This window comes from Capricornis sumatraensis, chromosome 16 (assembly GCF_032405125.1).
Source record: "Capricornis sumatraensis isolate serow.1 chromosome 16, serow.2, whole genome shotgun sequence".
Lineage (NCBI taxonomy): Eukaryota > Metazoa > Chordata > Mammalia > Artiodactyla > Bovidae > Capricornis > Capricornis sumatraensis.
In genome coordinates, this window is record NC_091084.1 from 36,418,281 (window position 1) to 36,430,696 (window position 12,416).

At 44.5% G+C, this 12,416-nt stretch overlaps 1 protein-coding gene across 1 annotated transcript in view; it reads left to right on the forward strand.

The window, feature by feature from the left end:
- Nucleotides 1–12,416, forward strand: part of SERGEF (secretion regulating guanine nucleotide exchange factor) — a 256,404-nt gene that overhangs the window by 20,019 nt on the left and 223,969 nt on the right. The window contains exons 7-8 of the mRNA XM_068989148.1: nt 2,045–2,107; nt 7,465–7,623. Of these exons, the coding sequence (XP_068845249.1) occupies nt 2,045–2,107; nt 7,465–7,623 (222 nt within the window). The remainder of the gene's footprint in view (nt 1–2,044; nt 2,108–7,464; nt 7,624–12,416) is intronic.

Consider the following 12,416-nt stretch of genomic DNA (forward strand, 5'->3'; position numbering starts at 1 on the left):
TGAATTCCTTACTGCAAAATTCAGACTTAAATTGAAGAAAGTAGGGAAAACCACTAGACCATTCAAGTATAACCTAAATCAAATCCCTTACAGTTATATAGTGGAAGTGACAAATAGATTCAAGGGATTAGATCTGATAAGAGTGCCTGAAGAACCATGGCCGGAGGTTCATGAGATTGTATAGGAGGCAGTGATCAAGACCACCCCCAAGAAAAAGCAATGCAAAAAGACAAAATGGTTGTCAGAGGAGGCCTTACAAATATCTGAGAAAAGAAGAGAAGCTAAAGGCAAAGGAGAAAAGGAAAACTATACCCATCTGAATGCAGAGTTCAAAAGAATAGCAGGGAGAGATAAGAAAGCCTTCCTCAGTGATCAATGCAAAGAAACAGAGGAAAACAATAGAATGGGAAAGATTAGTGATCTCTTCAGAAAAATTAGAGATACCAAGGGAACATGTCATGCAAAGATGGGTACAATAAAGGACAGAAATGGTATGGACCTAACAGAAGCAGAAGATATTAAGAAGAGGTGGCAAGAATACACAGAAGAACTATATAAAAAAGATCTTCAAGAACCAGATAACCATGATGGTGTGATCACTCACCTAGAGCCAGGCATCCTGGAATGTGAAATCAAGTGTGCCTTAAAAAGCATCTCTATGAACAAAGCTAGTGGAGGTGATGGAATTCCAGTTGAGCTCTTTCAAATCCTCAAAGATGATGCTGTGAAAGAGCTGCATTCAATATGCCAGCAAATCTGGAAAACTCAGCCATAGCCACAGGACTGAAAATGGTCAGTTTTCATTTCAATCCCTAAGAAAGGCAATGCCAAAGAATGTTCAGACTACTGCACAATTGCACTCATCTTACACACTAGCAAAGTAATGCTCAAAATTCTCCAAGCCAGGCTTCAACAGTACATGAACCATGAACTTCCAGATGTTCAAGCTGATTTAGAAAAGGTAGAGGAACCAGGGATCAAATTGCCAATATCTGTTGGATCATAGAAAAAGTAAGAGAGTTCCAGAAAAATATCTACTTTTCCTTTATTGACTACTCCTACTACTATAGCCCTGGGTGTTCTTTGGAAGGAATGATGCTAAAGCTGAAACTCCAGTACTTTGGCCACCTCATGCGAAGAGCTGACTCATTGGAAAAGACTCTGATGCTGGGAGGGATTGGGGGCAAGAGGAAAAGGGGACAACAGAGGATGAGATGGTTGGATGGCATCACTGATGCGATGGACATGAGTTTGAGCAAACTCCAGGAATTGGTGATGGATAGGGAAGCCTGGCATGCTACAGTCCATGGGGTCACAAATAGTTGGACATGACTGAGTGACTGAACTGAACTGAGTAAATTAAACAAATGTCAGAAGAAAGTTACGAAATAAGACTGCATATCTGCATGCCAGACCAGATAATCACAGCTTTGAGCAGAGTTGATTGGGGTTATACCTCATCACTGAAAGCAGTGTATTTAGGGAGGAAGAGCCTGGATTTGAGATGTGAGGCAAGTTCAAATTCTAGTTCTGTCTGTATGTTGTTAGAAGGCCTGGACTTGTGTCTCAGTGTCTGCACTTGATAGCAGCTAAATATAAGAGATGTCATTGCTTCTGGGCCCACTCCATGGACAGAGCAAGGAAATATACAGGGACATACACTTGTGTTTATACCTATGTACACCTATGTTTGTTTATCTTTTGTAGAAACCATGAGTTTACACTGACTTCAGTTATAATCCAGTGTCAAATGGTTGATTCTAGCCTTCTACCTTTTCATATCTGTTCCTTCCTTCTCTTTTCTGATAGTGGGAAATCTGACTCCTTTATCCTCAAAATATTTACTTATTTGTTCAGCCTCCTGGATATCACCAGTCTCTCTACCACGCCACTCATCTTGGCCAGAGCTGCTGACTCAGACCTTCACGCTTTGGCTTAGTTTCTCCCCAGGAGCTGGTGGGTCACTGCTTGTGGCCCTTCTCTACCCAGTTTGTTCTGTTATAAATGTGATTTCAAAAGAATTTTTTTTTTTTTTTTTTGGTAGGCCTAGAGAATTCTCAAGCAGTATGTGTTCTTGCTGGCTCTGATCACGCAGCTTCACTGACAGGTAGGTAACATGCCATTCAGAATTCTGGGTGTTTCTGCCTCACGTGTTGCTGTTGGGATACAGATGGAAGAGCATAGACGATGGAGTCGGGATAATGATGCCACTGCTGATGTGCTCTTAGCAAGTCACTCTGCCTTCCTGAGACCATTGACTTGTCTATAAAATATTCTGGGGGTAGTTTTCAGAATTTCTTATGATAATACACATTAAAACACTCATGTGAAATAGAGGCTCACTTCCTTTCCTCTGAGTTTGTTTTCTCAGCTGTACAATAGGGATAAAAATATCTTCCAGAGTAATTGTGATTGTGAAATCGTATAAGCAACAGTAAATTTATGTATAACGTAGCCTGGCGTGCTGCGATTCATGGGGTCACAAAGAGTTGGACATGACTGAGCGACTGAACTGAACTGAACTGATTGTTATTCATCTAATCTGTTCTGATGTCTGATGTAACTATTTTAAACTTCCCTGGTGGCTCAGTCAGTGAATAGTCTCCAGCGATGCAGGAGGCCCGAGTTTGATCCCTGGGTCAGGAAGATCCCCTGGAGAAGGGAATGGCTGCCCACGCCAGTATTTTTGCCTGGAGAATCTCATGGACAGAGAAGCCTGGTGGGCTACAGTCCGTGGGGTTGCAAAGAGTCAGACATGACTGAGTGACTAACACATACACACATATAACTATCTAAGCTGTCTAGGTTCTCTAGCTTTCTCTTCTCTAGCTATTTAATCCCAAACTAGCATATTTTTGCTTTGCTTTGTCACTCAATCATGTCAGACCCTGCGATCTTGTTTAGTCCATGGAATTCTCCAGGCCAGAATACTGGAATGGATAGCTGTTCCCTTCTCTAAGGGATCTTCCCCACCCAGGGATTGAACCCAAATCTCCTGTATTAAAGGCAGATTCTTTACCAGCTGAGTCACCAGGGACAGGGAAGCCCTGTGCCTTTCTACTCCTTTTATCTCTTGCCCTGTCTGTTCTCTCTGTTTATCTCTATTTTATTTAACTACATGTTTCTATTTTTATCTTCCATCTTTATATCTAACCAAGGTCTCCGTATACCGCTAAGTCTGCTGCTGCTGCTAAGTCTCTTCAGTCGTGTCCGACTCTGTGCAACCCCATAGACGGCAGCCCACCAGGCTCCCCTGTCCCTGGGATTCTCCAGGCAAGAATACTGGAGTGGGTTGCCATTGCCTTCTCCTTGTGTGTATATTTTTCTAATTTATTTTATGTTTTTATATATTTCTCTAGTTGATCTCTCTATTCCATCTCTTTAATCTGCCCCCACTCCAGTATTCTGGCCTGGAGAATTCCATGGACTGTATAGTCCATGGGGTCTCAAAGAGTCAGACATGACTGAGTGACTTTCGCTTTCACTCTCTATCTAGACTGTTTTCTCTCACACACTACGTACATCTCTCTGTCTTGGCTATGTATCCATCCATCCATCTATTTGACACACTTAGTCAATACAGTATAAACTGTCTAGTGACAATGCAGCATTATTTTTTGGTTGCGTTGGCTCTTTGTAGCTGCACAGGCTTTTCTCTAGTTGCAGCAAGTGGGAGCTCCTCTCTGGTTGTGGTCCGAGGGCTTCTCACTGTGATAGCTTCTCTTGTTGCAGAGCACATGCCCTAGGGTGCGTGGGCTTCACCCTAGTCGTCTACCACCCCTAGTCGTCTACCACCCCTAGTCGTTTACCACACCTAGTTGTTATGGCACGGGAGCTCAGCAGTTGCGACTTCCAGGCTCTACAGCACAGGCTCAGTAGTTGTAGGCTTAGTTGCTCTGTGACGTGGGATCTTCCCGGATCAGGGATTGAACCCATGTCTCCTGGATTGGCAGGTGGATTCTTTACCACTGAACCACTGGGGAAGCCCCAGCATTTTCTTGAAAGTGAAAGTTATCTCTCTCAAAGTTTATCTTTTTCAAAGCCCAGATTGCCCTGACTCCTGCAGGTAGTCTGGAGACTATAGCTATGAGAGATTTATGTTGGTAAGCCCTCTTGCCCAGAGTTGAACGCATTTCATTTTTTAAGCCAAGGGAAATGACTTTCCTACACTGTATTTTCAGTGTTTTATGTGGAAATTAAAGATGTGTACACTGTATCTGTAAAATAATGGGGGCATGCATTCTTCAACATCAAATCTGGGGAGTTGTTATGGTGTCCAGAACACAAGAGCAATGGCCCCCCACTCCAGTCCTCGTGCCTGGAAAATCCCATGGACTTAGGAGCCTGGTGGGCTGCAGTCCATGGGGTCGCTGAGTCAGACATGACTGAGCGACTTCACTTTCACTTTTCACTTTCACGCATTGGAGAAGGCAATGGCAACCCACTCCAGTGTTCTTGCCTGGAGAATCCCAGGGACGGTGGAGCCTGGTGGGCTGCTGTCTATGGGGTCGCACAGAGTCGGACACGACTGAAGCGACTTAGCAGCAGCAAACACTTTATAAATTCCGAATTATAGATAATTTGATATTTAATGAATTAAAAGCAACTAACTAATAAAGGAAATACCTGCTTTTAGCCTCTGGCTCATATTAGGTAGATTTGTAGATATGCTTAAAAGGGTGAGCTGGAATGAATGACAGCTCTAAGGGACTCTTCTGGGCATGTGATTCCCCCACCTCCCCTTTTATAGAGGGGACGAGAAGTAACTAGTTCATCCCTTGTAGTCCTCACTAGCTCTGGGAGAAGGCATTCTTTTCCAAGAATAAGAATAGACTAAGAGGTTTCAGCTTTTAGTCTAACTTAAAATGGCTAGTATTATGTAAACCTAGAGATTCTTCTAATTGCTCGTTAATACCAATTTCTTAAAAAATCTTATATTACTAAAACTATTTATTATTTCATATGCGGGTACTTTTGTTATGGTGTTTTAAAAACACAGATGTTGAATTTTTTATTGAGATGTGCTTCATATATGAAACTCACTCCTTTAAAGTGTGCAATTTAGTGATTTTTAGAGTATATGTACAAGATAAATTTGTTTTGGATATTTTGAAAGTGACTTAAAAGGGTCAAGATTAATATCCCTCTTTCCTGGTCCAGTTCAAGCTGTGACACACTGCATTTTGTTCGGTGCTCTCTAGACCTCTCTGGAGTTGCAGCTTATGTAACTATTTGGCATTGCAGCAGAATTTAATTTTGCCTGCTGATGCACAGCGTAATGATCTGCATGTGGAAGACAGTTTGTCTTTGCAAAAAGATGGTTTAGACTTACTAAGATAAATGAAGGCTTATAACGGACACAGGCTCACTGTCAGTGGCCCCTTGGTAGCTCAGCAGTCCCTTTCATGGGTGGAGACTTTGCCGAAGGGATCCACTTCCCTCTTGTAAGGGATCCTCATACTTAACACACCCTGGTGAGGTCTAGGGAGGTTGTCTTCTCTCTAGGCATGAAACAGACCAAATTTGCTGTATAGAACTGCGGTATGTCAGTGCTGGAAGGTCACCCGGGGGACACAAAGACTCCACTGATTTATGGTCCTTCATTTTAGACTTGGGCTTCCCCGGGGGCCCTAGTGGTAAAGAGCCCCTCTGCCAGTGCAGGAGATGTAAGAGACACAGGTTTGATCCCTGGGTTGGGAAAATGCCCTGGAGAAGGAAATGGCAACCCACCCCAGTATTCTTGCCTGGAAAATTCTGTAGGCAGAGGAGCCTGGCGGGCTACCCTCCATGGGGTTGCAAAGAGTCAGACACGACTGAGGGACCGAGCACAGAGTTTAGACTATGAAACAGAGACCCAGAATGTGAAGTGACGTGCCCAGTGTCAAAGAGAGATCCAGCAGCAGATCTGGGACTTAAACCCCAAGTCTTGGCCTCATATCCTTTAATGATACTGTTTGGCTTCTGATTGGTTTTTGAGAATAGATCAAGCTGCTCCAGGGCAAGCGATGCTGTAAACCTTTATTGGGAGGTCACAGGATGCAGTGGAAGTGGAAAATCCGGCTTCTGGTCCTGCTTGATCCCTAATAAGCCTCGCAGTCTTGAAAGTCACTTAATGTCTCTGAGCCTTGGTTAATTTATCTTCCAGAAGAGTGCTGTCTAGGAGAAATATAATGTGAGCTGCATTGCAAAAAGTAAAAAGAAACAGGCGAATTAATTTTAATAATTTATTTTGCTTAACCCACTATATCCAAAATATTATTGCAACGTGTAATCAATATGAAAATTCTTAAGGAGCCATCCTCTTTGTTTTTGCACAAACAAAAGTTTTAAGTTTTTGCAGAAACAAAAGTCATAAGTTTTTGCAATACATTGTGCTTTTTTTTTTTTTGTCTTCAAAACATCTCATTTGAACCTCACAATAATCCTGTGGTATAAGCAGGAATAAGACTGACTGACGTTGTGATTTAATAGAAAGAGCAATTTCAGAGTCAAGTGACTCTGGCTCCTTAGCCGCCTGTGGGCACCATGTGCTGTCCTGCACAGTGTTACATGTTAGGGTTGGGGAAGCACTGAGAGATCATCCAAGGAGTCACAGACTGTAGATTCATAAGCCAGACTGTGGCCCGTGCCCCCTTTTGTTTGACTTCCAGTTAAAGATTTGCTGAATTTGAATGCCTTCTGGACAGCCATGTGCCCTCTGGTTTGCCACAGTCGCCCGCTAGTCTCTACTGTACATCAGTTATAGTGCCCTTCTCCACCGTCAGCTTTCCCCTCCAGTCTTCAGCTGGTGAAACCAAGGTTTGGAGAGGAAGTGGTTTGTGCAAGGTCAGTAACTAGTTAGCAGATCCAAGAATAGAAGCCAGAGTCACTTGACTCTGAATTTGCTCTCTTTCTATTAAATCACAATGTCAGTCAGTCTCATTCCTGCTTATATCAAAGGATTATTGTGAGGTTCAAATGAGCTTAGGTGCTATGCGAATGTGATACAATAACTATATTTTCCGCTGAACAGGGCATGTGGTGAAATCATCAGATATTTATAAAGTTTAAACTTTAAATAATTTGTCTTTTAACTTGTTATTTTGAAAAGCTAATATATATTTTTCCTAACAAAAGGTAAGCATTTATTTAAAAAATGTAGAAAACAGAGAACCATATGTCTTGCACTTGGTGGATGTTGAATAAATATTTGTTGAATGAATTAATGAAAAAATAAACTCACTTTCCTGTTCCTTGACAAACTGTTAAGAACATTTGGCCTTTTTTCCTATTTATAGAATTACAAAAAAATCTTATGTATTATGCTATACATGAATTTGGTATCTTGCTTTGCCCTATTCAATATTGTAGGGTAAGAATAATACAACTTCTTTGACCACTTTTTTCCCCCAGACTCTGGTTATTTTCCATCATTTTGGGCTAATGTTTCTTCACCTCTTTTGTTTCCCTTCTGTTTGTTTAAAGATGCAGGAGAGCTGTATGTTTGGGGAAGCAACAAACATGGGCAACTGGCTTCCCAGGCTGCTTTCCTCCTTCTGCCCCAGAGAATAGAAGCACATTGTTTCCAGAATGAAAAGATCGCTGCTGTCTGGAGTGGGTGGACACACCTGGTTGCTCAGACAGGTGAGAGAACAGCAGGGAATTTGTGGTTGGGAAGAGCAGCTGGGGGACAGCTGTCTAAATAGCTATGAATGCGCGGCAGTAGGTAGGTTGGTTTTCAGTGATGAAAAGCTTGAAGGACTGGGAAGGGGAGGACCTGAGGTCTATTAATAGTTCTGCAGTCAGTCAGATATGCGGCTTTACCTCTCTGGATCATAGATTTGTATCCAAAAATGTAAGGCTGGGTTAGGTTAACTCCTTGTGGTTCTAAGGGTCCATGAGGTTTCGAGAGGGAACAGGCACCACCCAGAAATTTGTCCAGGTTGTTGGGAAGATCTTTGCCTTCTCATAGCTAAAGGAGTGACTCTATTTGCATTTCCACCTGAGTCTAAATTCAAGGCATCAGAAACTGTTAAGTTAAATGTTCAAGATTGAGGCAGGAGCATTATTTTGAGTCATAGCTGGCATGGTGTTTTGGTTTGGATTTTTATTAACCCTAACAAACTGTACATTGATTCGAATATCTCACGTGTTCCCTCAGATGTTACTTTACCAGGCCAGGCCATCCAGCTTTTGGCATCTTTGTCTTTTCTTGATTCATCCTTATTGTTTCACATCTTTCCCATAGGGCATTTCTTCTTTCCTAGTCTTCATATTCCTGACTGTGTTCTCAGGGTTTGTTTTTTCATAGCCGCCCTTCCTCCCAACCTTCCTAGAGCTCTTGCTGACTGACACAGAGTTTCCCAGGCTGGCAGGTTGTGATTCTTGAGATCCATCATCGTGTCAAGGCCTTCTGAACTTCAGGGGTTCTCAGGAGTCCCTTTGCCTGCTCTTGGCCTGCTTGTTAGCGCCATGCTGATCAGTAGACCCCCAAATACCTGATGACTTATTCCAGTGCCTTCTGACTTCTGCAGGTTTTCAAGTCTGCTTCAGTTATCCTTGGTTAGTCACACATACTACATGTTTGAACACACAAACATAGGCTTAGGAGTATTTACATCCATGATGCTTTTAATTGGTCCTTATATTTGTTTTTTTAAGATTGCTTTGAAACAGAGGCCTGTATAACCAAGGTGTATAATAAACTTTCCGCATTTACTTTTTCAGAGGATGCTCTAATGATGTCATTCATTTGGAGGCAAGTCATGACTTTCCTCACAGTAGTTCAGACTACTTAAAGATTGGGACCATCTACAGAAATTTATCTTAAAGAGACTCTCTGAGCATAGTAGCTACTTATTTGTATAATTGTTAACTGTTTCTCTTCTCCTCCTGACAGTGAGTTCTGTGAGAGGAAGCCCCATATTAGCCTTGCTCACATCTGTATCTCCACCGCCTCCCAAAGAAAGTATTCATTGGCTGCATTAAACCTTCTAGTTAAAAGAGACTAAATATACTCAAATGAGGCAGGGTAGACTGCGAGGATTCCTCTTAAGAGGTCCATGATCAGAAGGCTTCAGTTTGTCTCTTTGAATTCGATTATTGTTTATTGGGAACCTTTTGAGCAGTGGGCTAAGCTTGAAGAAACAGAGGAGATGGGCCATGCCCTGTTGGGGCTTCTCAGGTGGCGCTAGTGGTAAATAAAGAACCTGCCTGCCAATGCAGGAGACATAAGAGACACAGGTTCAATCCCTGGGATGGGAAGATCCCTTGGAGAAGGCAATGGCTACCCACTCTAGTATTCTTGCCTGGAGAACCCCATGGACAGAGGAGCCCAGTGGGCTGTAGTTAATGGGGTCGAAAAGAGTTGTTCATGACTGAAGTCACTTGGCACGCATGCATGCCCTGTCCCTGCCGTGTGTGGACGGGCTGAAGAGTGCAGAGGCAGAAGGTTTTACCCATCCGTCCACCATACACATGGTGAGGATCCGTTTAGGTACCAGTCCTTGTGCTTGCTCCTAGTCCTGCCCTCGAGGAGCCCACTGTCAGTGGGGGAGACAGGCCTGGCTTCCGATCCCAGTGCATCATTGGAGCCAAGTCACCGTGCAGAGGGGCACAGACACTAGCAGTAGTGTGAGTCACTGGGTGTAACAGGTGGGCGTTTCATGCTTAGTCAGTCTTCAGAGAATCGCAGTGCAGCAGGATACACTTACTACCAAGCGGCAGTGGGTTTAGTTGAGTCTGTCAGTAAGCCTGTTAGCTGGTTATGCAGCTGACTAAAGAAAGGCATAGAGGTGTTGCTGCTTTCATTCTGACTTTGCACCGTTGGAACTCATTCTGATCTCCATGTCTGGGCCAACAGCACGGCCCTCGGGGTGGGAGGTTGGAACCCATGTCCCTGACACTGCCTGAGTCACCCCAGCTTCTCTGTGGGGCTCAGCTTCAGCTTTTTACCCCCACTTGAAAGCATGGTCTTTGGGTAAAGTTTCACTGTTTAATTACCTTGATTCGGATCTCTTGTTTGTGTGCTTTGTCCCTTTCCCCTTTCTCCCGAGTGCAGAGTGACTGGAAGCTGGGATGTTGGAGTGGCCTGGTTGCCGCACTGAGTTTCGGGTGGATGAGAGACCCCTGCTGTTTGACTCACCAGTTTTACCCTCTTCCCCATTAGCCATGGACGCCTTTGCCCTGGCACGGTGTCATTGAAAAGAAAACAGCCAGGGCCTCCAGTTTAATCAGACCCAGCTGCTCATGTTAACAGGAACAAAATTTGCTTAGAGGGTCAGAAGCAACTCATTATTGGAACAAGGAGTTATTTGATTCGAGTTGTTTTCACAAGCTCCAGAGGAGAATGGTTCCTGGGACCTACCTGCAGCCACATCAGCATAGAAGGCTGACTCCTGTCTCATTCTGCAAGGCATTAGGGTGTGATATTGATTAAAAACAGCTTATGGGCCGTGACCATGGATCTGCCCAGTAAGATGGGCTGGACTGGGTTAGGATGAGAGCAGGGAAGTAGACAGTGCTGTCCCCTTACTGCTGTGATAGTCCCTACACCAGTGACTCCCAGCCACAGGTCACTTTGTACCTTGGGGGTTGTCTGCAAGGTTTTAGAATGTGTGTGGTTGTAACATATGGGGTTGGGGTGCTGCTGGCCTCTAGTTGGTACAGGCCAGGGATGCTGCTAAATGTCTTACCATGCAGAGGTGGCCCCCGCAACACAGAACACCCAGCCCCAGCTGGCAGTGGTGCCACCATCAAGGAATGCTGCCCAAGATGGCCACCCCCGGGGCAGGTGCTGAGCGAGGGCAGGCCACATGGTACCAGGATAACTTTTGCAGTTCATGCGCATGGGACTCTGGGATGCAGCCTCTGCTCTCCCCCACCAGGAGTCTGGTGCCTGCCTGCAGTGCTTGTGATGGAAAAATACTTTTCTCTGTTAGTCAGAAGCACTTGGAAAGAGTCCAGGAGAACCTGTTCTAATCTGGGAAAGTTGGCAAGGTACCTGTGTCTCAGGCTGGTGGAGCTGCATTCTAGAAACCTTTCCCAAGCTGCTTAATGTCCCTGATCATTGTTCTCGGGAACTTCATGGGACTCCTGGGTGACTTTATCCGGGCTTGGTGACCTGCAGCTGTCTCCTCTGAGATTCATGATTTCCTGGCCTGAAGTGGTTCCTGTGAGAACTGGATGGCAGATCTGGGTGCCTTCTTAGTTGATGACCTTAATGAAGTCACTTCACCTGTCTAGGCTTCAGTTTCCTCATTTCTCAAGCCAGGATGTTAAAACCTACCTCCCTTCCGTCAGCTGCCATAGGGTTCAAATGAGTCAGTCTGTTGAATGGTGCTGTGCTATGTGCTGTGCTTAAGCGGCTCAGTTGTGTCCAACTCTTTGCAACCCCATGGACAGTAGCCTGCCAGGCTCCTCTGTCCAAGTAATTCTCCAGGCAAGAATACTAGAATAGGTCACCATGATCTCCTCCAGGGGATCTTTACAAACCAGGGATTGAACCCAGGTCTCCCACGTTGCAGGCAGATTCTTTAGTCTGGGTCACCAGGGAAGCCCAAGAATACTGGAGTGGGTAGCCTATTCCTTCTTCAGGGGATCTTCCCGACCCAGGAATCAAAGCGGGGTCTCCTGCATTGCAGGTGGATTCTTTATCAGCTGAGCTACATGAATGGTCCTAACTAATTGTAAAATGCTCCATATACCTAAGTGGGGACGACTGTGGTTAGGGTGTGTGAGTATAATATTAAGGAATTAGCAGGTGCTTTTAGAAAGGCTTCTATTTCAGCAGGGTCTGTGCAGGGCTGGAGACAGGGCTCATGAACTGGCTAGGGATGCCTTGCTTGAGATCCAGCTCTGACAGGCAGTTTCCTAAGGTTTTTCACTTACATGCAGCAGGCATGTAGCTCTCTGATATGATCAATGTAGGACTGTCATGGCCTTACAGGTAGTTTTCCCTGATCTCTGATCACACTCCTCCACCCCAATTTGTAACCGTATACATCCATTTTCATTCTTTTTAAAAAAGTATTTATTTATTATTCTTTGGCTGTGCGGGGTCTTCACTGCTGTGTGCGGGTTTTCTCTAGTTGTGGTGGGCGGGGGCTACTCTCTAGTTTCTTTGCATGGACTCTCATTGTAGTATCTTGTCTTGCTGTGGCTCCCAGGCTCTGGAGCACAGGCTCAGTAGTTGTGGCGCATGGGCTTAGGTGCCCTGTGGCATATGGGCTCTTCCTGGACCAAGGATTGAACCCGTGTCCCCTGCATTAACCATTGGACCCGCAGGGGAGTCTCATTTGCATTCTTATTTGTTTAACGTCTAGGCTGTAAATTCCATGCGAGCAGCGTTTGTTCACAGCTATATCCCCAGCACTTGGCACAGGCCTGGGCACAGGGTAAAGGATTAGTAACTAATTGCTGAATGAATGAACAAATGG